This window comes from Cnephaeus nilssonii (assembly GCF_951640355.1).
Source record: "Cnephaeus nilssonii genome assembly, chromosome: 6".
In the NCBI taxonomy this organism is placed as follows: Eukaryota; Metazoa; Chordata; class Mammalia; order Chiroptera; family Vespertilionidae; genus Cnephaeus; species Cnephaeus nilssonii.
The window spans coordinates 49959923-49984715 of record NC_137077.1 but is presented as its reverse complement, the minus strand read 5'-3'; the positions used below and the strand labels follow the sequence as shown (position 1 = coordinate 49984715).

The following is a 24793-nucleotide window of genomic DNA, read 5'->3' as shown; positions in this document are numbered from 1 at the left end:
GACCAGAATAGCCTTCTCTGGAGGTGAGGTCAGGCTGATAGGAGATATGGACACATATGCAAAGCCACACATTTGTACAAATCAGGGAATGGCAGCCCAGTGCAGCAATGCTGAGAAGTGATCAGAATGGAGGAGCTAAGCAAGGAAGACTTTCTGGAGGAGGAGGAGAGTTTAATCAAATAATCAGAAAGATAGACACATAGATTCCTGGAGAGAGAATTTACATTACACCATTGCAGTAGGTTTGAGTGCAGGTTTTGTGAGCTTGTTTTGGTGAGGGATGGGAGGGCTCAGATTTCTTGATGTCAGTAGTGGGGTTGATTGAGTTTCCAAGTCCCTCAGATTTGGCTGGGAGAATTCAACCCATTAGTCAGCTTTTTTATTTGTCTAGTGTTACGAGTATGCACCCAGTTGTTCCCCCAATAGCCCTCAGGGCAACAGGGATGAGGCCTAGTGAGGACAGGGCCTCTGGTCCCAAGCTGCTGCCTCCATTGACCTCATTGTGCTTTCCATGTATTAAGGAGGTCCTCTTCTGTGTGTGCCAGGATGCAATAAACCTTGGGAAGGACAAGATCCCAGGAGTCTGGTGGGCTTTCTGCCCAAATGCCTCTCTTTGATGTTTCTGGGTCATCTCTGTGGGTTTTTAGAATAGTGAGTGTGCTGGGAGTTATGGGGGTTCTATTGCAGCTTGGCCACTAGCCAGTCACCTGCTATGCTCAGACCAAATCAGTGGTTCTTAACCTGATGGGTCATGACCCCTTTGAGATTTGATGGAAGCTATGGACCTTTTCCCTTAGAAAGTATACAGAATTATGTTTGCATGTTCAGAGGTTCACAGCTCCCGCCCCCGCCCACCCCATCCAAAGCCCATTAATGGACTCCCTGGGTCATGAACTCCAGGACCAGATACCCCTAAAGTCCTTCCTAGCACTGATGCTCTGCCTTTTACAAAAGGCCAAATTCCCAGTGACTCAGTAAGAAGGGCTGGGTGTAGTAGAGTAGATGGGATCCACTTCTTAAAATAGGCTTTAGTGGAATCCATGAGCCATCCATGGAATTGCCTCTTCCAGGGCCCTAATGCAAACACGCTTCTGACCCCTGAACTGTGAGGCCTGAGTGCTGTGCCCAGCCCTGGATGCACAGTGAAGGACCCAGAGGTTATGTGGATGTGATCTTGGGGGACAGAGACAATGTGTCCTGTGCTGGGATATGGAAGATGGCAGAGGGGCAGCTCTCCTGGTTGCAGCTTATCTCCATCAGTAATGGGGAGATTCTTTATCATCTGGGGCTTAAGATCCTGAGAAGTGTACAGTGGTGACCATGTTCTTGACTTAGGATTCAGTTTGGAGATATTTTTGAAGTCCAAAAGGGGAAAGCATGGAGTCAGGCCCAGTCGTGACCAACTTCAGTTCCATAGGTCAAGCTTCAGCATGCAAGGCAGAGACTAGAAGGAACAGGGGTGTGTGGGAGCTTGGGTTGGAGAGCAGCCCAGGGGAGTGAGGGAGCACCCATACTGTCTAGGAGGGTAAGTATCTGGTTCACTTGTTCTATGGAGACCTCCAGTGAAGTTTCCAGTTAGGGGTGGGGTCATCTGGCTGAGTGATGTTCATGCTCACATAGTCCCTGTACATGGATTGTCATTTACATCTTTTATTGCCTGGACATTTACTGCTCCTTTGAGATTCTGCTCAGGTACCCACTCCTCCTCCTGGAAGCCTTCCTGGACCCCCAGGCTGAGCTGAGTGTCTATTGGCTAGGACCTTGCAGTGCCCGATGTTCATCTCCACTATGATATCTCCACATGTGATTGAGATGATCTGTCTGTGTGATTGATTCCATCACCATCAGACCTGGGGTCTGTAAGGACAAGGATTGGCCTTATTCATTGCTGGGCTTAGCAATTAGAAGACACTCAAGGGAGCTTCACCCAACAGAGACACCCAGAGGATAGTATTCTTAGGGTCTTTCTATCCAGCTCAATGTGTTTAAAAATATTTTGTGAGGTAAAACCCATGCATCTATGACCATTTTGACAAGGGTGCCAAGACCATTAAGTGGAGGAAAGAACAGTCTCTTCAACAAATGGTGCTGAGACAACTGGATACTTCTATGCAAAGGAATGAAGTGGGGCTCCTACTTCCGACCATATACAAAAATTAACTCAAATAGGACCAACCACTTAAATATAAGAGCAAAAACCATAATACACTTAGAAAAAAAACCATAGAGATAAATTTCATGACCTTGAATTTGGTAAAGGATTCTTAGATATAACATCAAAAGCACAAGCAACAAAAGAGAAAATAGATAAATTGGACTTCATCAAAATTAAAAACTTCTGCACATTAAAGGACGTTATTATGAAAGGGAAAAAACAACCTGCAGAATGAGAAAATATTTGCAAAGCATGTCTCTGCAAAGGGTGTAGCATCCAAAATACATAAAGAACTTACCACTCGACAACAAAAAGACAAACAACCCAATTAAAAAATGAGCAAAGGTCTTTAATGAACCTTTCTTCAAAGAAAACATACAAATGGTCAACAAGCACATGAAGAAATGCTCAATATGATTAGTCATCAAGGAAATGTAAATCCAAACCACAATGCGGTACCATTTCATACCCAGTACAATGGCCGTAATAAAAAATAATGGAAAATAAAAAGTGTTGGTGAGGATATGGAGAAATTGGAACATTTATACATTGCTGCTGGGAATGTACAATGGTTCAGCCACTGTGGAAAACACTTGGGAAGTTCCTCAAAAAATTAGACAATTCCACTCCTAAGTATACATATCCAAAAGAATTGAAAACAAGTGCTTAAACAAATACATGTACATGCATGCTCATAGAAGCACTGCTCACAATAGCTAAAGGTGGAAGCAGCCTGCTATAGTCTGAGTGTTTATGTCTCAGCAAAAGTCACATGTTGAAACCCTAACCCCCAAAGATGTTGGTATTAGGAGGTGGGCCTTTGGGAGGTACATAGGTTATGAGAATGGAGTCCTCATGAATGGGATTAGTGTTCTGATAAAAGGGACCCTGCAGAGCTCCCTATCCCTTGCCACCATGTGAGGACATAGCAAGACACCACCAGCTATGAACTAGGAAGAGGGCCTGCTCCAGAATGCAACTATGTTGGCACCTTGACCTTGGACTTCCCAACCTACAGAACTGTGGGAAATGAATTTCTGTTGTTTATAAGCCACCAGTCTATCGTATGTGTTATAGGAGCCTGAAAGGAATATGACACAGCTCCAATGTCCATCAACAAATGAATGGATAAAAAAATTGTGGCATATTCATACAATGGAATATTATCTCTCTATATAAAAGCCTAAGCGACCATTACTACAGAACAACCAGAACAACTGGTCGCTATGATGCGCACTGACCACCAGGAAGCAGATGCTCAATGCAGGAGCTGCCCCCAGCCCGCAGGGCCCGATTGCCGATGGGGCCTGCCAGCCAACCTCCTGGTCCCTCCCCACAGCTAGCAGGCCCTGATCGCCCAATTGGGGCTGGGCCCCTGGGCTGGGATGGGAAAATGGGGGTGGGTGGCAGCAGAAGCGGGTGGCGAGAGAAGGAGGAGGCGGGAAGGCGGGGAACCTGATTGGCCCTGATCGCTGGCCAGGCCTATGGACCCCACCCATTCATGAATTTCATGCAATGGGCCTCTAGTTTGTCATAAAAAGGACTAACACACTGATGCATGAGTGTGGATAAACCTTGAAAACATTATGTTAAATGAATGAAGTCAGACACAAAAGGTCATGTATTGTATGAATCCATTCATCTGAAATGTCCAGCATAAATAAATCAGAGAGATTTGGTGGTGGCAGGGATCTGGATAGGAGGAATGGGAACTGACTGCAAATGCATACTGGATTTCCTTCTAGAATGAAAATATTTGGAACTAGGTAGAAGTTGTGATTGCACTACATTGTGAATATATTAATGCTACTGAAGTGTTTGCTTTAAAATGATTACTTTTAGCCCGGCCGTCATGGCTCAGTGGTTGAGCATCAACCTATGAACCAGGAGGTCATGATTAGATTCTTGGTCAGGACCCATGTTTGTGGGTTGCAGGCTCCATCCCCAGTGGGGGACGTGCAGGAGGCAGCCGATCAGTTATTCTCTCTCATTATTGATGTTTCTATCTCTCTCTCCCTCTCCCTTCCTCTCTGAAATCAATAAAAATACATTTTAAAAAATGAAATAAAATGTTACTTTTATATGAATCTCACCTAAATAAAAATAATATTGGGGAGAGGGCAGGTAGCAGAGAAAAGGCCAGAGAAACTTTGCTCCCAGCTTTTCCTACCAAATAGCAACCTGGAGTAAATATAGGGAGAACAGTTGGGGCCAGTAGGAGGATGATCTTACCCTCCATTTCATTGATCAAAGGGAAGCCTGGGGAATTTAAGGACCTCTCACTTCCTTTATCCCCAGTATGAGAGCACAGAGAAGTTGCTCAGTAATTGGTGAATGAAATACCAACTGCAAAAGAAGATGGCAGTCATGAAGTGTGTGCCCTGTCTCCTGGAACCTCAGCCCCTCTTTCTTGCTCCTCTTCCCTGTGCCTTTCCCTCTGCCTCTGACCCTCTCATTTTCTGATCTTTACAAATGTTCTCCCCAGGGTCCAAACTTGGAGTAGCTCAAGGCTTTAACTTATTCATCCATGTGCATTGGTAGAGAAAGTTTCATAGAAATGGATGCTCTGTGACCTTGAGAAGTCAGTTTGTCCATCCTTTGGCCCTTTGGAAGGATGTTCTTACAGACCCAACTAGTCAGAACCTTTCCTGCTTTTATGAACTCAGAGATGTTGAATGAATGAATGAATTTGATTCCCTTACTTGGTCACCAGTTGTGTTTCACCACATCCCTTCATGGCTATTATTGAAAATGAATATAGTGAAAATGAGACAATCGGCTCTTGCTTGTGTGCCACTAGTGGAGAAGAATGGAAACATGGAGGTCTGCAAGCAATAGCTAATTCAAGATGGGGCCCATTGTCAGGTCGATGGTCATCAGAAACCCGTGTACACATGCATAGATATGTGCTCATTGGCTCACCGGTTCATGTCTAAGGAAGATATTGAAAATATTTAACAATTGATATTCTGCTCATGTCCATGTTCAGGTCTACCCAATATAGATGTGTACCCACACATGTCCTCCAACATGTTGGGGCATATCTGTCAGCTGGGAGAAGTCAGAGTGGACCTGCAGGAGGAGGGTCAGATGGGCAAACAGGGGAGGACTGCCCAAGAGGCTACTGCCTGAATTCCAGAGGGAGAGAGGATCGGGTGCAGCCTGGGCCATGGCAGTAGTGATACAGAGGAGCTGGGGCAAAAGAGGACAGGTGACTTCCTGAGGGCGGGGAGCACCTGGGAGGATGGCCATGAGCACGCATCTCATGGCAGAGCCCATGTGGGATAGGAAGTGTGAACTCAGTTTTCCACACTGTGGTGCAGGTGTAGGAAGGACAGCAGGAAATTGGAACTGGAGCTTGTGGGAGGCTAGAGTTGGGCATGTGCACCTGGAATAGGACAGGCACCTGCACTGGGCATTTGTACGTGTGGAAGCCAGGATGGTGTAGAGACTAAGAGTACACATTGCAGGCAGGCTGCCTGGGTTGAACCCTAGCTCAGCTACTCACTAACTGTGTGACTTTGGGTAAGTTACCTAACTTCCTGTGCCTCAGTATCTTCAATCTGTAAAATGGGGATAATAACAGTACCTGCCTCATAGGGCTGTTGTGAGAATTAAATGCGCTAATATAGGTGAAGTGCTCAGAGCAGTGCCTGGCGGAGCTCACACTGTGTGTTAGCTACTACTACTATTACCATCATCATCATTATTATTATTTACAAGCTGCCTGCCATCCTCCTTGGGGAGTAGGTGGAATAGGTATTAGTATCCCCCTTTTTAGAGATGTGGAAACAGAGGTTTAGGAAGTTGCGAGACCTTCCCTTGGTCACACGGCAGGCCCAGTACTTAGGTGTTCAGAGCCCTAAGGGTATACACTTCGCCGGAGGCTGGGAGTGAGGATGGAGGAAGGAGATGGCCAGCAAAGCTCAAAGGAGGTGCTTCCAGCCTCAGAGATGAGCGAGGGGCCGGTTGCCTTGGAGGGCACCTCTGGCAGCCACACTGCAGGATGGGAGCAGAGCTGAGTGCCTGGCAGGACGGCGCTCCTCTGTCCTTTATATCCCAGCTCCTCTGGGGTGAGCTCACATTTGGCCTTGCCAGCTGCCAACCTGCTGAACAGCTGTCCTGCCCCTAGATGAGCGGCTCTGATTGTGGCCACGTCCCCCAGGGACTGTGCTCTCTCCAGCTGTCTTGGGGCTGAGCACCCTGCCTGCCTGCAACTCCAGGAGGATGCAGGGGCACGAGGAGGGGGCTTGTGGGTGTTCACATACAGCATGCTCCTTTCCTGGGTCTGTGTGCTGAGGAGGGCTGGCAGGGCCTGAGCTGATGTCATCCAAATTGCCCAGCTCATTCTCTCTAATTTTTGAGACAATTATTTCCTTAGAGCACTACCTGCCTCTCTCTCGACACCTCCAGCCTCTCCCCACCCCCAGCCTCTCCCCACCCACCCTGGTCCTACCCACACAGCAGTTAGATTCTGCTTCCTTGAACACGTGTGGCTCAGACTCTGTCTGGCTCACAAGCCCTCAGTGGCCCCCTACCACTTGCCCCATCCCATGTACTGCTTGGGACCTAGGGTCCTTCTCCCCATGTCACCCTTCAATCTTATGATGGCTTTAGCCCAGAGGGCCCTTTTCCTCAATACCCTTCCTCCTGCCAGCCTGGGCCGTTTTCACATTTCCTCTCCTCCTGTCCACCCACGCCTTCTCCCTGTAAAGGACTCGAATTCAAACCCTTTCCTTTGGGCAGTCCTTGTGGACTTAGTGTCCTCAGGTCTTGCCTCTCTTCTGTGCATTCCCTTTTTTCTCACTCAGCAATTACCATCTTGGATTGGACTAAATGACTAAATGTTCATGCCCAGCACTTTTCAAGACCTTCTCTGGAGGCTTCTCAGACCCCAGAAGACTGAGGGGGTACAAGTGGGTCCCTACTGGGGCCAAGGGATCACAACAAATGTGGCAAAGTGATCATCACCATAGAGGTAGAAATAAAATTACAAAGTTACAAATTGTGCGAACCAAATAAAACATTTTGCCTATGAAACCAAAAGACATACAAAACATAATTTATTTAATGCGCAATTTTTAAATTTTCCCTTGAATGTTCGAACTAGATGTTCCTGGTAGCTCAGACACACTCCCGTCCACTGTTTCACAGATGAGTTAAACTTCAGCTCAGCGATTTCCATGCCTGGCCAAGCATTGCTCAGAATTTCATTCCCACCTAGCACTTGGGAGATCCCCGGAAAGGCATGAAGGGAAATGAAGCTAAAATATAGTAGATCCCATTGTCCACCAGCCCAAGAGGTCTCCCAAAGCAAGGGGCTCTGTCTCATTCTGTCCCTGAGGCTCCCCAAATCTCAGTTAAGGCCTGGGAAGGGCCTTGGAAACCTCAGTGAACTGTGGCCCTGCCCCGGTTTCCTTCTGTCCCTCCCCTTTCCCTCCAGCAAAAAACACAAGCAGCCCAGGAAGCCCCACCTGGGCCCACCCTTCCTGTGGGTGGCCTAGAACTCTCCTCCTTCCTGTTCTATCATCATCCTCATCAACAACATTGGGTGTTTCACACCTAATAGCCAGGATCTGATTAATTCATGATAAGGTGTTAATGACTTGTTAATAGCTTGATGAGATGCTTTTCCCAGGAACACAGTATTTGGAGGGATGCAGAAACCAAGTGCTTTGAGGGCAGGGTACTTTGCATTGCCCCTCTCAGCACTTGGTAAGTGCTAGTAAATATTTGACAAGTGGATCAAGCCAAGAGACTTGGCTCAACAGAGGTTTACCAAAGGGAGAACATAAGAGAGGGAGGGAGGGAGGGAGGGAGGGAGGGAGGGAGGGAGGGAGGGAGGGAGGGAGGAAGGGAAGGAGGAAGGGAGGGAGGGAGGGAGGGAGGAAGGGAAGGAGGAAGGGAGGGAAGGGAAGGAGGGAGGGAGGGAAGGAGGGAGGGAGGGAGGTATATACTAGATGGTCTCTGATCTGGAGAACCTCTACTTTCTTTACAAAGAAAAACTGAAATGACATGTGACACAGCCTTCAGAGCAACTTCATGGCAGCTGCGACAGAGTCATTGTCTTTCCAGCACATACCAACACCATGCTGAGGGCTGAGGGAGAGGAGGAGAGTGCAGACCTGGCCTATGCTGACCCAGGAAGACCCCTGGGAAGAGGGCAGGTGGGAGAGCAATAGAACGAGATGTGGCAAAAGAGAGGAGGAAGGATGGATAGAAGATGGAGAGGAGCGATGAGGAGGGATGGAGAGAGAAGGCAGGAAATAGAAATTCTGATGGTTTCACTAAGAGCCATGAAGACAAAATGGTAGGGGAAAGGGATTCCAGGTCAACCCCTAAGCAAGGTGGGAGAGAACCCCACTTCAGCCTGGCTCCAAATTATCCTCCCTCCTGTGACCACTGCCAGCCAAGAGTCACAGGGCCCAGCAGGAATCTCTGGGCAAGGGCAATCTCCAGGGGAAGAAAAGGGAACGCAGCAGCAATGCAGTCACGTGGGAGATCCAGGACCCACCCCAGAGCCGGGGACACAGGATAGAGGGGCAGCAGGCAGAATCTAGGACAGGGATCACAGGGACCACAGGACCATTTGGAGCAGGATGGCACCATGCTTGCTGGGTCACCTTCTTCGGGAGGCCCGCACTGGGGGGCCCAACCCCCGCCAGCCTGCATTCCTGGCTCCCATGGGTCTGGGGAGATGCAGCAGTTCAGTCTCACTTTGACAGCAGTTTCTTCTATTTGAACTCTAAACACAGGCTCCTGTCCTACACATCGAAGGGAATACAAATGATCAAATGGGACCTGCACCCCTCCTCCAGGAGTCTTCCCTTGAAACCTCTAGGCTCTGAGCAAGCCTCTCTCTGTCCTCCCATTTCTCCTCCCAGTTGACTTCCCGAATTTCTCGGCCAGCTTCCCCAACTCCATCCTCCTTTCCTCTTCCTCTTTCTATCTAGTGCTTGAAGGACTAGACATCAATTGTCTCTTGCCTTATTGCGGGAGTTTGAGAGAAGTAAAGTGTACACACCCTTTCTCTGGAGAACTTGCAGAAGCACATGGCACCCCTGTGTCCATGGCTGACTCTGGCCTGGGCTGCTCATGTCCCATGCAGGGGAGAGGGTCACTCCACCCCAATAGCCCAGCAGAGAGAGCTGCTGTCTCTGTAGGTTAGGAGAAGAGGCCATCGGTGGGTTGTGCCTCCAGGAGGTGCAGGGGAGGGGTGCATGCCTGAATGATCTGCCCCTTTCTGGGAAAGAGGAGAACACTGCTATGGCTGGAGTCCACACATACTCTATCTACCCTGTGGCCTGCTCTGTCCAGAGCAGCCCATCTCCTCCCATCCTCCTGAGCCCCCGAGAGGAAGCCCAAAACCCAGAGATGAATCAGGATAAGGATGAAGGGCCAGTGACATCCCCCTGGAGAGGCTGGGCCTGCGGCAAATTGCCCTATGACAACAGGTTAATTAGATAAGACCCAAATTACATGAGCAAGGCTTGCAAGCCCAGCACTTTGAAGGTTTCATGTTGTCTCAGAGGTAGGGAGGGCTTGGTCTCTAGCTCAGCATAGAGAAAATGACTTCTTGCTCCCAGGCACGCCAAACCCACGAATTAAGCTCTTGACTGCCCATCCACAAGCCCCAGTGCCAAGCACATATAAGGAAGGGCACCTGTCAGTCCTCGCAGCAACCTGTGGAACCCGTGTGGGATTTTGCCTTCCTCCCTCCTGAGTCTGCGTTCCGCCTCCACCAGCAGCATGAGCCGCCAGTTCACCTGCAAGTCGGGAGCTGCCGCCAAGGGGGGCTTCAGCGGCTGCTCCGCTGTGCTCTCAGGGGGCAGCTCGCCCTCCTTCCGGGCAGGGGGCAAAGGGCTCATCGGGGGCTTTGGGAGCCGGAGCCTCTACAGCCTGGGGGGCTCCCGGGGCATCTCCTACAATGTGGCCAGTGGCAGCGGGAAGAGTGGAGGTTATGGATTTGGCCGGGGCCGGGCCAGCGGTTTTGCTGGCAGCATGTTTGGCAGTGTGGCCTTGGGACCTGTGTGCCCAACTGTGTGCCCGCCTGGAGGCATCCACCAGGTCACTGTCAATGAGAGCCTCCTGGCCCCCCTCAATGTGGAGCTGGACCCGGAGATCCAGAAAGTGCGTGCCCAGGAGCGGGAGCAGATCAAGGCGCTGAACAACAAGTTCGCCTCCTTCATCGACAAGGTGGGTCTGCTAGGACCTGGGGAACCTGTAGGCAGTGTCTCTTCTTGGAATGTGAGCTTTTGTTACAGCATGAGAAACTGAGGTTAAGGATGGAGAGGCACTTACGGTGGACAAGACAGGTATTTTCTAACATCAGTGTGACTTGTGTAAGGTTCCTTCTGTAGTCTTTCCCTAGAAAAGACAGAGGCAGGTCAATCTCTACTGGCAGGGCCTTATCAGGGCTAGTGGCAGGAGAGCCTAAGGGAATAATCCTGCTTCTTACTCTCAAGGGCTAGATTGGTACCATTGCTAAGCCTGGATCTACGCAGATTGTGTGCAGAAAATGGCCCACGGAGAAGGAATCTGCCCCAGAGTAACCAGGGAAGCTGGCCTCCCATCCATAGCCAGCTGATCTTGTGCACTAGTCGTTTGACTGATGGCTCAGGAGCATCAGGGCTGGTCATTCCCGGTGGCTCTGCTCAGGACATATGTTTCAGTCGGCTGAGGCCTTTCTCAAGACAGAATAGTGCACTGGGGAAGTCAGACCTGGCTTCCACCCTGGCCCATCACTTACCAGCTGTGTGCTTGGGAAAAGTTGTTTATCCTGTCGGTGCCTCTGTTTTCTCGTCTCTACAATGGAGATAATACTTACCTTTTGGGGTCATTGTCAGGTTTATAAAAGAAAATGCATGGGAAGATCTTGGCACAATGCCTGACACATACTAAATACTCCCAGTGGTTGCTATTGTTACTATCATGTTAATCTCCAGAGAGCTAGGGGAAGGAGAGCATCAAAGGGCTGGAAGAGACCTCAAGGGATCATCCAGTCCAGACAGGCCCCTGACTTTCAGTAGATAAGAAATTATTGCTCCCATTTTATGAGTCAGCAAAAGCATGGAGATGAAGGCCATGCCCAAGGTCATCTGAGGGAGAGAAAGTGAGGTTGGACACTCAGCCTCCTGCTTCCAAACCAAGTACTTGCGACTAGAGGGCTATGTTAGCTACATCACAGTGACACACCAAGGACAGGTCAGCCCAGGACAAAGCCAATGGTTGAGATGGTGACCAGCCACCAGAGCCTAGCTGCACCCTCACACCTCCAATTCCTTGCAACTCTCATCTCCTGCTCAAGGGAGGATTCCCTGCTGCCCCTGCTCACCTAAGGGGCCAACACTGCTTCTGTGGCTTCTTACTTCTCAAAGTCATTTGGAAGATCAAGGTGTTCTGAGGTATGGGGCTGCGGGATGGGAGTGAACTGAACGTTGGCTGGGCTGGTCAAACACCATTAAAGGATGAAGTCTGGAGAAGTGGAAAGAAAGACAAACACAAAGACAGTCACTTCTTTGAACAAAGGTGGTCTGACTGGGGTGAGAGGAAAACAGGCTCAAAGGCCTGGGCAGTTCCCAAACCATTTTAGTCTCCAGAAGAATACAATCAGAGAAAGTAGTACATCCTATCAGAGATCAGGGGTGACCAATGTGTGGTCCAGATATGTATTGTGGTGTCCTAGGTGTAGGGCTTACTCTGTGGTTAATGCTCGGCCTTATGGATATACATGAAAAAGTCAGGACTGGTTAGACCAAACCAAATGCTGGCTGACCTGCTGGAGGCAAGCTGTTTGGTGGCTAACCCGACCCAACACTGAGTCCCAGACGGTTTCTCAAGGTCCTGTGTTTCTGACTTTAGGGATTCAACCTCATTTAAAGAGTAGTGCTCCTACCCCCACCCCCAAACCAAATAAGAGAGGCATATGCAGGTTCCCCCCCCTCTAGTTAGGGTCCTGGCCCAGTGTGGCCACGGTGGCAGCAGGAGCCCCCTCTGTCCATTGGGAAAATGGTTCTGAGGAGCAGGACAAGGGGAGGAGGAAGTGGCCAGTGAGCCCAGTAGAGCTGGGGCCTCTCAGGAGTTTAGCATAACAGCAGCTCTTGGGCCACTGAGCCTTGCTGAGCTTGATGTGTTATAAAATGAACAGCAGACCAATCTTCAGAGAGGTCAACCTTCCCAAAGATGAACCTAGCCTGACTCTGTCCTGGCACCTTCAGGCACATCCCTGCCCTGTGCTGATTTGGCCACTATGGGTTCTGAGTGACTAGATGCATGAGTTACGGGACCCATGTCTGGGTTTAGTCCTGGGCTCCACCACTTATTAACCGTCAGATCTTGGAAAGAGGCTACTAGTAAACTTCTCTACGCCTCAGTTCCCGCTCCATTAAATACGGTTAAGGACTCGCCCATCTCCTGCAGCTGTTGTGAGGGCTAGAGAGCTTTGCACAGTGCCCTGTGAGCAACAGGTGTGACTGTTTCTGTGGGGGCTCAACAGTTTCTGGGCTTCGGGTTCCAGGTGCGGTTCCTGGAGCAGCAGAACCAGGTGCTGGAGACCAAGTGGGAGCTGCTGCAGCAGCTGGACCTGAACAACTGCAAGAACAACCTGGAGCCCATCCTGGAGGGCTACATCAGTAACCTGCGGAAGCAGCTGGAGACGCTGTCGGGGGACAGGGTGAGGCTGGACTCGGAGCTGAGGAACGTGCGGGACGTGGTGGAGGACTACAAGAAGAGGTGAGCGAGAGGGCGCCCCCTGCAGCTCGACAGCTCTCCTGTCCCTCTGAACGCATCCTGCCCTTGGGGCCCTGGCAGCTACCGCAGCTTAAAGTTTTTAGAGATGGGGTGCAGTGTCATTGGCACATGAAGCAGAATCACCCTCCAGAACAACTCCGGAACTTGCTCTCTGCCCCTCCAGCCTCTGGCCTGACACTTGGGACAAATGTCCAGCTTAGTTAGTTGGACAGTGGTCAGAGGATTAACTCTGGCTCTAGGGTGAGGGAAACCTTGGGTAACCACTATGTTTCCCCAAGCTTCTGTGTCCTCATTGGTAAAAGGGGCTTAAGCCCATCGACCTCCCAGAACTGCTATGAGGAGTAACTCCAGAAACACTCCCATTCATTTGTAAGGCTTTATTCAAATGTCGAGGGAGAAGATTGCTTCTTGCTTCCTCTGAGATTTCCCACAGGACATTCACTCTACATGCTCTTTCTTAATGTTTGAAGCTGAATCTTTAACAATCTCCTTCTTCCAAACTTGGTTACCAGGTCCCCTCCCTCAGGAAGCCTTCCTTGCCTGGCTGGCCCCACTGGCCCAGTACTCCACAGCCCCTCAGCACCTGTGCCCTCTGACAGGCACACTACCCCTCATTCAGGGTCTTCCCTGGGCAAATGAGGTTCCTCAGTGAGACGTATTAACCAACCAAACCCTGGCATTTCCGCAGGTATGAGGAAGAAATCAACAGGCGGACAGCTGCAGAGAACGAGTTTGTGCTGCTCAAGAAGGTGAGGGGGAGGCAGGCCCTGAGTCCAGGCTGCCTGGAACCCGGAAACGCTGAGCCTGCAGTGTGCTCTGCTCTCAGAGAAAGTGAGCTGATTCAGAAACAGTGAGGTGAAGGCAGGGAACCGCGATGAAAAACTACTCAGAAAAGAGACTACAAAGGCAGGAGGATGATGGCCTTCCTGATGTTTCCCATGGGTGGGTCCGTCCATAGTGAAGAGCAGCCAAGGGTGACACACAGGTTCCCCTGCAGCCTCAGGGTCTGCTCATACATCACAGAGATGACAGACAACAGCCTGGCTGGGGCCTCCTTCCTTTAGGGGTGCCCATCCCTGCTGATGGGGCAGAGTTTCAGGATGCCCCTTCCTCTCCTTTTCCATGGGCCCCTCAAGGAGAAGAGGGGGCCACTCACCTGTGCAGGGCACCCAGGCTGGGGCAGCTGTTGCCTCCTCGGGTGCACTGGCAGTGACCAGGGGATGGCTGGGGCATCTTTCAGGACGTGGACGCAGCTTATGCCAATAAGGTGGAGCTGCAGGCCAAAGTGGACTCCATGGACCAGGAGATCAAGTTCTTCAAGTGTCTCTTTGAAGCCGTGAGTCTGTCTCTCCACTCTACCCCTCTGAGGGCAGGCAGTGGGTAAAACTCTATTCTGGGGGGCTGGGAGAGGCATGGAGGCCCTCGCTCTCAAGGAGGTCCCCTGGTTAGTCATTCATCTCCCACTTCGGCCCTGAGAGGCTCCTCAATCTCCACCTTCTGGGTGGGAAGGAAATGGACCCAGCCCTGGCTCCATGGTGGCAGGAATCTGGGGCCCAGAGGGAACTCGCCAAGCCCAGGGAGCAACAGCTTTGGTTGGGAACCTCATGTTTGACATCACCAGGATTTGCTCACCTTCCTTGGAGAAGGTTTTGGCCTTTGACAGTCAAGTCCTGAGACTATCCTTGTTTCCCTGCAGGAGATCACTCAGATCCAGTCCCACATCAGTGACATGTCTGTCATCCTGTCCATGGACAACAACCGGGACCTGAACCTGGACAGCATCATAGACGAGGTTCGGGCCCAGTACGAGGAGATTGCCCACAAGAGCAAGGCTGAGGCCGAGGCCCTGTACCAGACCAAGGTGAGCTGGGCCTGAGAGGGCAACCCCAGCAAGCATGAGGGCTGGGTCTGATCGTTCCCAGAACAGAGGCAGTGTCCAGTCAAGTGTTCAGTGTGCCCTGCCCCGTGACATCACCAACCCGAGACATCAGTTGCTCCCACACCATGTTTACCATGCTCATCCTTGGCTCTGTGCTCTGGGGTCCCCAGTTCCAGGAACTGCAGCTGGCAGCTGGCCGGCATGGGGATGACCTGAAAAACACCAAGAATGAAATCTCGGACCTCACCCGGCTCATCCAGAGAATCCGCTCAGAGATTGAGAATGTGAAGAAACAGGTAAGGGGTCAGGTTGCCTGTGACTTGGGGTGGGTGGGCACAATTGGAGGGGATATGGGTTGGCTGAGGATGGCAACCTCCTAAAATCTCCACCCATGAGAGGAAAGGGGCCAGATGAGGTCACTGCCTCAAACATTTAGAGCAGACATCCCTGGGGTATCTCAGTACCTACTCAGCCAAGGACCTCTGTTTTGGAACCCCCTCCCCCAGGAAGCATTCTCTCATCCCCCAGGCTGAGTGTGGTGCCAGGCGCCCTGTCCCCCTGTCTTAATCAATGTGCTGTCTTGGCACCAGTGCTTTTCCTGAACTTGTCACACTTCTATAATTGCACCTGTCCATCTCTTCTTCCACTGGACTGAAGGAGGCAGGGAGCTGGCTGCTTTGTTCCCTATTGTTTTTCCAGCATCTAGTACAGTGCCTGGCATACAGGCTGCAGCCTCTGCTTTAGTAGGTGGCAAGACAAGATGCAGGTATATAATAGTAATAATAGTTTCTATAATCACATCATATTAAATCCTCACAAAGACTCGGATGAGGAAACTGAGGCTCAGAGAGGTTAAGCGGGTTACATAGCTGGTAAGCGGCAGAGCTGTGATCTGAACCAAGGTCTCCTGACTCCTAGTCCAGGGCTCTTCCCACTCTCTGACAAGCTTTAACACTTAGTAGCTCTGTGACATTGGGCAAGTCCCTTGTCCTCACTGTATAGGGGGTTATAAGGACTAGATAAACTTAGGTTATAAAAGGCGGATAAAGGACTGAGTGTTGTGCCCGGCAGATGGTAAGCACTTGGGAAATAGGAGTTGGTCCTTCCCTGTCCCCTCACTGTGATCCCACGCACCTGGTCAGGCACTGTCATTGCAGCTGTAACACCATGTTCCAGGGGTCTCTCTTCCCAGACTTAAAACAACTCAAGAGCAGAAAGCCAATGTGACTCTCACTCATTTTGTGTCCTTGGCCAAGTAAAGGTCTTTGCATTCACTGAAGTGGTGGTGAAGTAGCCATCGTCTCCGGAGGGCAGGAGGCACTCTATTTGTTATCACCACCAATGTCTAAACACAGGGGAGTGGAGATAGAGCTAAGGAAGGACTGGCTGATGCCAGGAGGCGCCCAGCCTAGAAGAGGAGCAGGAGGTGTGAAGGCTGGAGGTGGGCATCTCTGCTCAGAATCTCAAAGAATGAGTGGTATTTGGATGTAAGTGCTTCCAATGACCCTTTCAGTTTTCTAACGTCTCCAATTCCCTATTTAGGCTTCCAACCTGGAGACGGCCATCGCCGATGCTGAGCAGCGGGGGGACAATGCCCTGAAGGACGCCCGGGCCAAGCTGGATGAGCTGGAGGCTGCCCTGCACCAGGGCAAGGAGGAGCTGGCCCGGATGCTGCGGGAGTACCAGGAGCTCATGAGCCTGAAGCTGGCCCTGGACATGGAGATCGCCACCTACCGCAAGCTGCTGGAGAGCGAGGAGTGCCGGTGAGGGGGGCGTGCTTGGTAGGAAAAGGTTTAGGGAGGACCTCAGGAGAAAGCCTAACACATCATAACCCAGAAAAGATCAGTTCTTGGGGAGTGAAAGGGCGGTGATGATGGAGTAGTTATAATAGTAATAGTTATTAAAAATCCCTACATGGGCGTGAGTACTTACTTCATACCAGGCACTGTGCTATGTGGATGAACTCATCCAACCCTCACACCCTCCCTGGTATACCCCGCCTGCTCCCTAACAAAAAAACTCACTACTGTGTTAGGTCTTCTTGTTTCATGCTCCTTACCTGTCCAGGTACAAGATGAGCTTGTGGAAGATGTTCCATTCTGGCTTCCCCGGTGTTCTTGGGAGATGGAAAGGCTCAGTGCCTAGGCCTGGCCCTTGGGAAGTGTGCATACCACCCCCACATGTGCACCTCACATGAACTACTTTTTGACTTGGGTTGCTGCCTGGTTACCACAAATATTCAGGGGCAGCTCCCCAACTTCTCAGACTCTGCTTATGCCGAAGAAGACCTGGAATTTCCATAGGTGCCCATAGGGCTTAGAAACCCACATCAGGCCAATGGAGGCACCAGCTCTGAGGTTAATAGATCGTGGGTTGTATGGTTGCGTGCTCTCATTTTATTTCTCTCCCTAACAGGATGTCAGGAGAATATCCCTCCCCTGTCAGCATCTGTAAGTACTTGTATGTTTGGACCTAAAATTGCAGAATCTGCAGACCGGAAAGGGGCTTAGTCACACCTGTGTGTTGATGAGCAATCTAAGACCCAGAGAGGGAAAACCTTTGCCTGAGATCACAGAGCCAGATAGCAGAGGCATGGCCAGAAACCAGGCCTCCTGACTCCCAGCCCAAGGCTCCTTCCTCCTTTTCACTCCATCTACTGTCCCCAAGGGCTGGCAGCTAGGAACAGGGAGACATGCCAACAAAGGACATGTTGCAAGAACATGAATATGGGTGTAGGTGAGGCTTGGGGAGCCACGTCTGCAAGTTGTGATCAGACCTGGGCTAGGGACTTAGAGGGGCTGGAATTAGTGAACGGGGACCTTGGAGGTCCAGCCGACAGTGCTAGATCTCTGGGTTTCTCAGTGGGGCTGAGAATGTTAAACCAGAGCTTCTGAAAGATTGCATCTGTGGGACAGTTAGCAGAGAGGAGAGGTTGGAGGATGGGAAATTTAGCAAAAGAGGTTAATAGAAAGGGCAGAGGGTAGTGTTCACAGTGACAAGTGGATACATTGGTGCCTGGACCAAAAATACGGGCTTCTGAGAGTTAAGAAGCAGCCAGAGTGGGTATAAGCTGGGCAAGCCAAGGGCAGGATATGGGAGAAGCTATCTCAGGGAAATTCCCCCCACCCCCCACCCAGGGCAGGGTCAGCTGTGATCAGAGCCCCCACCCAACCCACTGCTCCAAGAGGAGCCCCCAGCTCTGGCTGAGGGGTACTGACCGGCTCTTCCCCTGCAGCCATCATCAGCAGCACCAGTGGCAGCAGTGGCTATGGCTTCCGGCCCAGCTCCGTCAGTGGCGGCTACGTGGCCAGCAGCGGCAGCTGTATCTCTGGAGTGTGCAGCGTCCGTGGCGGGGATGCCCGGAGCCGGGGCAGTGCCAGTGACTACAAGGATACCCTGGGGAAGGGATCCAGCCTGAGTGCCCCCTCCAAGAAAGCCAGTCGGTAGAGAGGGCTGCCGATGCCCTCCTGCCACCCCTGTGTCCCCAGCAGGGGCTCTGGCTCCCACACATGCTCTGCCCAGCCCACTGTCAGCCCTGCCCCCACCCTGCTGGCCCTGCTCTTGTACCCCAGGCTCTGGCCTTGGCCACCTCACTTCTCCCAACCTGTGTCTTCCGGAGCCTGGACAGGTGTGGACAACTAACCCTGTGAAATTCCTCCCTGCACACGCCCGGCATCCTTGGCTGTGGTCCCCCAGCCATGCCGTCAGCTCAGCCCCTCGCTCCAGGCTCTGGCTCAGCCTCCAACTACTCTGCCTGGGCCCTGGGTCTCAGACCAAGGCCCCTCTCACTCTGGGGCCTTTATCCCGGACCCTGACTACGCTAGGAGCTGGCTGTCTGTCCAAGAAAAGGAGGACTAAAGGACAAACAACCGAAAGGCCTAGTCCCCACCTAACCCGCTCAGACTCGCAACTCATTCTGAATGAAACCAAGCACAGTGCAGCGTCTCTCTTCACGCTCTGCGCCCGGCAGCAGAGAAGAGGAGGCCCGTTCACTTCTTTCTTCTCACAGGCCCTCCCACCGCATCCTCAATAAACAGCACAATCTGATGGTGGTCTCTCTGAGGATCGCTGTGTACATGGACTCCCTTAGGATGCTCACACGAGCAGGCCCCACACACTCCACAGACACATAGGGACACACAGAACACATATCCCACTAGGTTAATTTCCCTGTAGAGCAGAGACAGAAGCACCTCCCAGAGCAGACATGGCAGGAGGGCTGCGAGCACCACTGGGCTGCAGGGCGAGGAGCGAGGCACAGAGTTTGGAAGGAGGGGGAGGGTTTGTTGGAGAAGAAGAAGTCACATGGGAAGGGTGTGTGCCACCTGGTTTGTGCCCAATGGCAGAATTGGTCCTGCTCCCAACAGGGACCTGGCCTCTTTCTGAGAACTGAGTCTTCCCTAGAGGGAGGATGGGGGGTTGGCAGACAGGAATCTGCATCTGTTCCACCCTTTCCTCTCTGCTCAGAGGCCTGGCCTCCTGGCGGGTAGAGTGGGGTTGGGGGCCCACACTCTGCTGGAAAGTTAAGACAGGAAACAAGATTTTAGAACCTGAGGTTCAACTGAGATGGAGTGAGTTGGGGGTCGGGCAGGCTGTGAATTTCAGTGACTGTAGTTGGCGCCTCCCCAAACACCTGTTCACCCTGAAATCACTGTGGTGGTGGCCAGTTCTGCCCTGTGGTGAGGAGGACAGGTGGACAGATTCCCCAGTGGCCAGCACGAGCCCACAGACTTCAGCCGGGAGATCCTTGGGGCCCTAGAGGCTTCTGAAGATGGAGGTGGAGAGATTGGAGGAAGGGATGGGTGGGCTTGGTTGGCGGATAGAACTTCACAGTGGTGGCTGGGGCTTACGGCAAGGTCACTGAGCCAGGCTCCAACCCTCCACCACCCAGAAGGTGACCTTCAACCAGAGTCTCCTGGCTGCCCTCAACCTGGAAGTAAACATCACTATTCTGCAGGTGTGGATGGAAGAAAGAGGGTGGATCAAGACCCAGTAACAAGTTTGCTTTCCTGGGGACAAGGAGAGGCCTGGTGCCTGCGCGCATGTGTGTGTGTGTGTGTGTGTGTGTGTGTGTGTGTGTGTGTTTTCAGAACCGGGTGGAGACACTGCCATATCCTCAGCAAAGGATCCACACACACCTGTTGCCTCTGTTCCCTCGCTCCCTTTGCAGCAGTAAGGACTGAGGTGGGATAGCAGAAAGAACTTTGCAGTCAGAGGCTTAGAAGAAATGCTGGATTCACAGGTGTGGGGATGAAGGCTGCTGCTCTGGAGGCTGCTGGTTCATCTCCAGATCCAGGGAGGGAGTGGAGAACTCTCCTGTATCTCTTTGTCCCTGGGGCTTACTGGGGTCTCCTAGGTGGGTAGGGTTTTCCTGTCCCAAGTCTGTACTCAAGCAGCAGATGGAGGTATTGGAGACAGTAGGACTGCCTGCTATCAGTTTGACAGGTCCCAGAATGACAGGGCTAGGCTGGGTGTGGGTGACAGACCAGGCAGGGCTTGGTGGATGATTTTGGGAAAACAGAGGGCCCTAGGGAAAGGGGTGAATGACAATGACTAGCAGGAAGGGTGGCCACTACGTTAGATGCAGCTACGTGGTCACTTGATTGTGATTACCAAGAGCAGTGGCTCTATACACAGGCTGAAAAGTAAGCTGGGAACAATTTTCTCATGTCTGAGCCCCTACCCTAAACCAATTAAGGCAGGCCACTGGGGCGGGGTCCAAGCATTCCCTGGTGTCTTGAAAGTTAGCGAGGGGATTCTGGCTATTGCCATTTCACAGATAAAACACTGAGACTCAGATCCCCTGCCTCCCTACAACCACCCTGGGATGGAGAAGATCCCCCAAAGGTACCCTGTTCATTGCCTGCCTTTTAGGGGGCTGGATGAAGAGTGGGTGCCAGGTCTGGCTCCAGCTTGTGAGTCAAGACAGGAGTCTGTCCTTGGCGGTGCCACCCCGCCTGCATCTCCCGCTGGGTGGGTTCCAGGAGGAACTCAACTACAGGGTAAACGTGGAAGGGGGCCCAGGGCTGCTGTGACTCCTCACTCAGCCCTGATACCCTGATGTGGGACCCTCTGTGCTGCACAGCAGGATCTGCTCTATCTATTTCACCACTGGAGGAGCTGAGACCCAGGCAGGGGCAGGGGTCTCTTCTAAGATCACCTGGATTGTCAGGGGCAGAGCCAGGCTCAGTCCCCAAAGCTCTGTGGCACTGCTCTCCAGCATGGGCGAGGAGGTCATGTCCCCGAGGTGAGCAGGTTGGGTAGTCTCAGGAGCAGAGGGGATGCTGAACACAATTTTATCTTGATCAATGGCACTCAGTGGGGTGGGAGGGGAGTGCAGGTGGGGCCTGAGGCAGCGATGGAGGGGAGGCAGGGCAGCTGTCTGGGAAGCCAGAGGGTGAATGATGCACAGCTAGTTCGCTCATTCCCACTCAATCCTTGCTCCATGAAGCCCAGGAGGAGCAGGCTGTCTGGAGACATGCAAGGCAGAGGAAAGGGAGTTTAAGTTCACACTACAGTGGGGATGATGCCCATGGCCTTTCTTCCCCTCAGGGTGTGGAGGCCTGCAGCAGGAGGGTAGATTGGAGGCCCAGAGGAGGAGCTGTGCAGGGGACCAGCTTCTCAGGACCATCGCCAGGGCTGCCCTGGGGAGAGTTACAGCTGGGCCAGTCCTGGTCTCTCCCAGACAGTGCAGGTCTTTGGGGCCCTTGAGTTGTGCACAACCTGGTCTCCTCTGCTGCTCAGCTGCTTCCTTCTTCCCCTAGGACCAATGCAGAGGCTGTGCCTCATGGCCAGTTCCCACACACCTATTCTGAAGCCAAGCCTCAGAAAGGGCCCCGGACAGAGCCCAGCCCAGGGCTCTGACTCCAAACCCAATGGCTCCTGCATGTCACTGCTTGCCATAACAATGCCTGCTGGATCCCCACACCCAGCTACCACGAGGACCAAAAGGGCAAAGCCTGCTCGCAAGCATCTGAAGCATGAAGTGCTGCCCTAATCAGGGAGCTCCCCGTGCTGCTGTGCCAGGAAAGTGGCCTATTGGCCTGGGGCTGAGCTTCCCATGGTCGTGTAGGAGGGGATAGACTGCAGACTGAGGCCCAAGACACATCCATGCTCCTGTCCATGGTAACAAGCCGCTCCTGGACTGGCTGCATCATCGTGAGGGGCACACGCATGAGAACATGGCCCAGAGGCAGGAGGCCCAGGCCAGGTCCTAGAAGACTAGAGTCTCTGCTGGGCTTCCTCTGCCTCCTGAAATCCAGGCTGAAAAGATACCAGGCAGCGGGAAGATGAATAAAATCAATAAAATCTAGGCAGGAAAATTCACCGAAATGAGATCTCCCTTGGCCTGAGTGGGTTTCTATGGATTTGGGATTAGGGTGTATTCCTGGGGTGCTAACTGTAGGTACCGCGTCCCTGTTGCCATGGTTGGGTGAAAGTAAGAGATGAGAAGTGAGAAAGCTGAGGATGAAGGTGAAGTGGGGCACCTTGCACTGAAGGACTGGTTGGTGTAAACTAAGCTCAGGATGGAATGGGCTGCTTTAAGCGATAGGGTGCTCATCGTTGCTGGAGGTGTTCAGACTCAACAGCTCTTGATGGGATTTATAGGGGACTCAAGAGTTGCAAGGATGGTTTGATTAGACCAACGCTTCTCAAATTATAATTTGCATACCCTGCTTCTGGGGATCTCATTATAATGCACCTTATGCTTCAGTAGGTCCACATTGGCACCCCAGGGTCCACTCAAGGGGGCTGAGGCCTCTTGGTCTTGACTAAGGCTCAACTCCTTTTTTTCCATCTGTGAAGCCGCCTCATCTCCATTACCCTCTCCCAGCTCCAGGCCCAGGTACCATGCAGGGTCTGAAGGGAAGGAATGGAAACTGGTGTTTATGGGGCACCTTCTGTGGACCAGAGTCTCCCTGCGTTGGGCACGTCACCCATGCCACCTCCCCTGAGACACCTCTCCGAGGAGGATGTTGTTATTCCTAAGACAGAAACATACTAAACCCAGGACCAAAGAGCCAGTGCATGGAGCCAGGATTCCGTGAGGTCGTTTTCTCCAAAGCCCACACTCTTTCCATATTGCCACCCTGCTTCTGGGTCTGGGAACCACCTGTCTCTGCCCACCCAGCTGCTGTGCCTTTCCACCCTGCCCTGACATCCTGTGGGCTCTCTGCCCATTGTCTGTTGAAACTTCCATCCATCATATTCCGTCATCTGAAGCCTGAAGTCTCTGATTCCTGGGCGCTGGGCTGGGTTCCCTTTCCCTGTGGTTGCCATGTAACCCATCTCAGGTTTCCCTACCAGAGGCTACCTGCAGAGGCTGTGGCCCCGTTGTCACCATTCAGTTATAGAAGCCTCTCCTCTCAGTGGTGGGGGCATCAGGGCAGCACCTAATGGACAGCGTGGTCCTTTCTCTTCACATTGGTGTGGTGACCAGTCCAGCCACCTCTGCAGCCACCCCAACAGAGGAGTCTCTGCTTCTCATGAGGACCTCCCGAGGAGACTCCTGTTTCACAACCTGGCCTTAGAAAAGTTCTGTTTTCTGCCTGACTGTCACCCCTACAGCTACACGGAACCTGGACTCCCTGTCAAGTATGTGTTACCTTGCCCAGTGATAAAAACTGTTTCTTACCTGCCTCGCTCACCCATCAGCCTTCTCGGGGTTAGAGGTTCTCAGTCATGTAGCCTGACCCCAGTTCTCTAAGTGCCCCCGGCTCTCTTGTCACAACACCAGCTCCATGAGAGAAGATGTTTTTCAAGTCCAAGTCTCTTCCTTTCTCTGCCTTAGCAATTTCTTATTCCTCCCATTCTAGTCTGGAATGTAAGCACTGCCCATGGCCAGTGCTGTTGGAAGAGGGAGGAAAAGCCATCCAAAACCAAAGGCGAGGCCACACAACATCATTCAGAAGCCTAGATGACCCAGGGATTCAGTACAAGTAGAAAGCACGTGTCTTCTAGGAACTAGTGTTTTCTCATTTGAATAGAATTTTGATGGTCCTGGAAAACAGCCAAATCGAGAGGTTGCCATGGCAAATCCTCAAAATAAATAAAAGGTGGATGAATCATGGCTTTGACTGCCTGAGGAATGGATGGGACAAGTGTGGATTGTGGGAAGATTCTTGTTGACTTTCTCCCCCAGTCCAGAAGACAGAATGTCGGGGAAAGGGGTTACATAAAAGCTGATGCAGGTTTGAAATAGAGGGTTGGTGAGGACACCACACCCTCTTAAGCCAGAAAGATGGGGGTATTCCTTCTGACATCCTCAGCTGGCAAGTCAGCCCAGGCCCTGCGCTCTCTGAGACCCCTTCGTCCACAGTCAGGAGGAATGGAGGGCTTCTTCCCAACTTGGCGGGAGGCGGTTGGCACCACCCTTTGAGCATCCTTTATATTTCCTCAGCAGCATAGGCGCCCCAGGATAAATGCCCCGGCTGGGAGAGGTGTGCGGTGAGCACTGAGGAAGCCCCAGGACTCAGGACCCATAGGGTGGGACGTGGAGAGGATTTCAAATCAGTTGTCAGTCTTTTATTATTTTTTTTAAAGGACATTTAAAAAGCAACAATTTCCAGCTACTGCCTTCATCATTTTATAAAGGAAGGGCACAAAGGAAGGACACTCTCTCAGAATAAGTTCAGTCCTTTAGATTAAAATACTTAGCCACACTTATTTTCCTCTATTCGCTCCAGATTAGTATACAGCTCCTGTCTCAGCATTTACTGTGCAACCTCTTTGTATCTCAGTGTCTTCATCTAAACAATGAGAATAAAACCACTGAGGCAATTGCTCACCATTTAGAAAATCATCAAAAGGGATAGTGAAGGGGAAACCTGTAGAAAAATGGCATAAACTACGGAACGAAGGCATGATGGGGATCCTGCAGAGGACTCTGATCCCAGACTCCATTCTGCAGGGCTGTGCCTTACAGCAAGTTAATTACCCTGTCCATGTCTGTTTCCTCTTCTGCTAAAATGGGAATAATAACAATAATAATAACTACCTCCTGGCATTGC

General features: G+C 51.7%; 1 protein-coding gene across 1 annotated transcript; it reads left to right on the top strand.

The window, feature by feature from the left end:
• Positions 1 to 9904: 9904 nt before the first annotated feature.
• KRT71 (keratin 71) lies at positions 9905 to 18712 on the top strand (the record flags this gene model as incomplete). Its single annotated transcript, XM_079774173.1, has 9 exons — positions 9905 to 10351; positions 12672 to 12886; positions 13593 to 13653; positions 14145 to 14240; positions 14601 to 14765; positions 14954 to 15079; positions 16326 to 16546; positions 17199 to 17233; positions 18019 to 18712. 9 exons carry the CDS (start codon positions 9905 to 9907, stop codon positions 18228 to 18230), a joined length of 1578 nt encoding a protein of 525 aa, XP_079630299.1. The 3' UTR covers positions 18231 to 18712.
• Positions 18713 to 24793: the final 6081 nt, after the last annotated feature.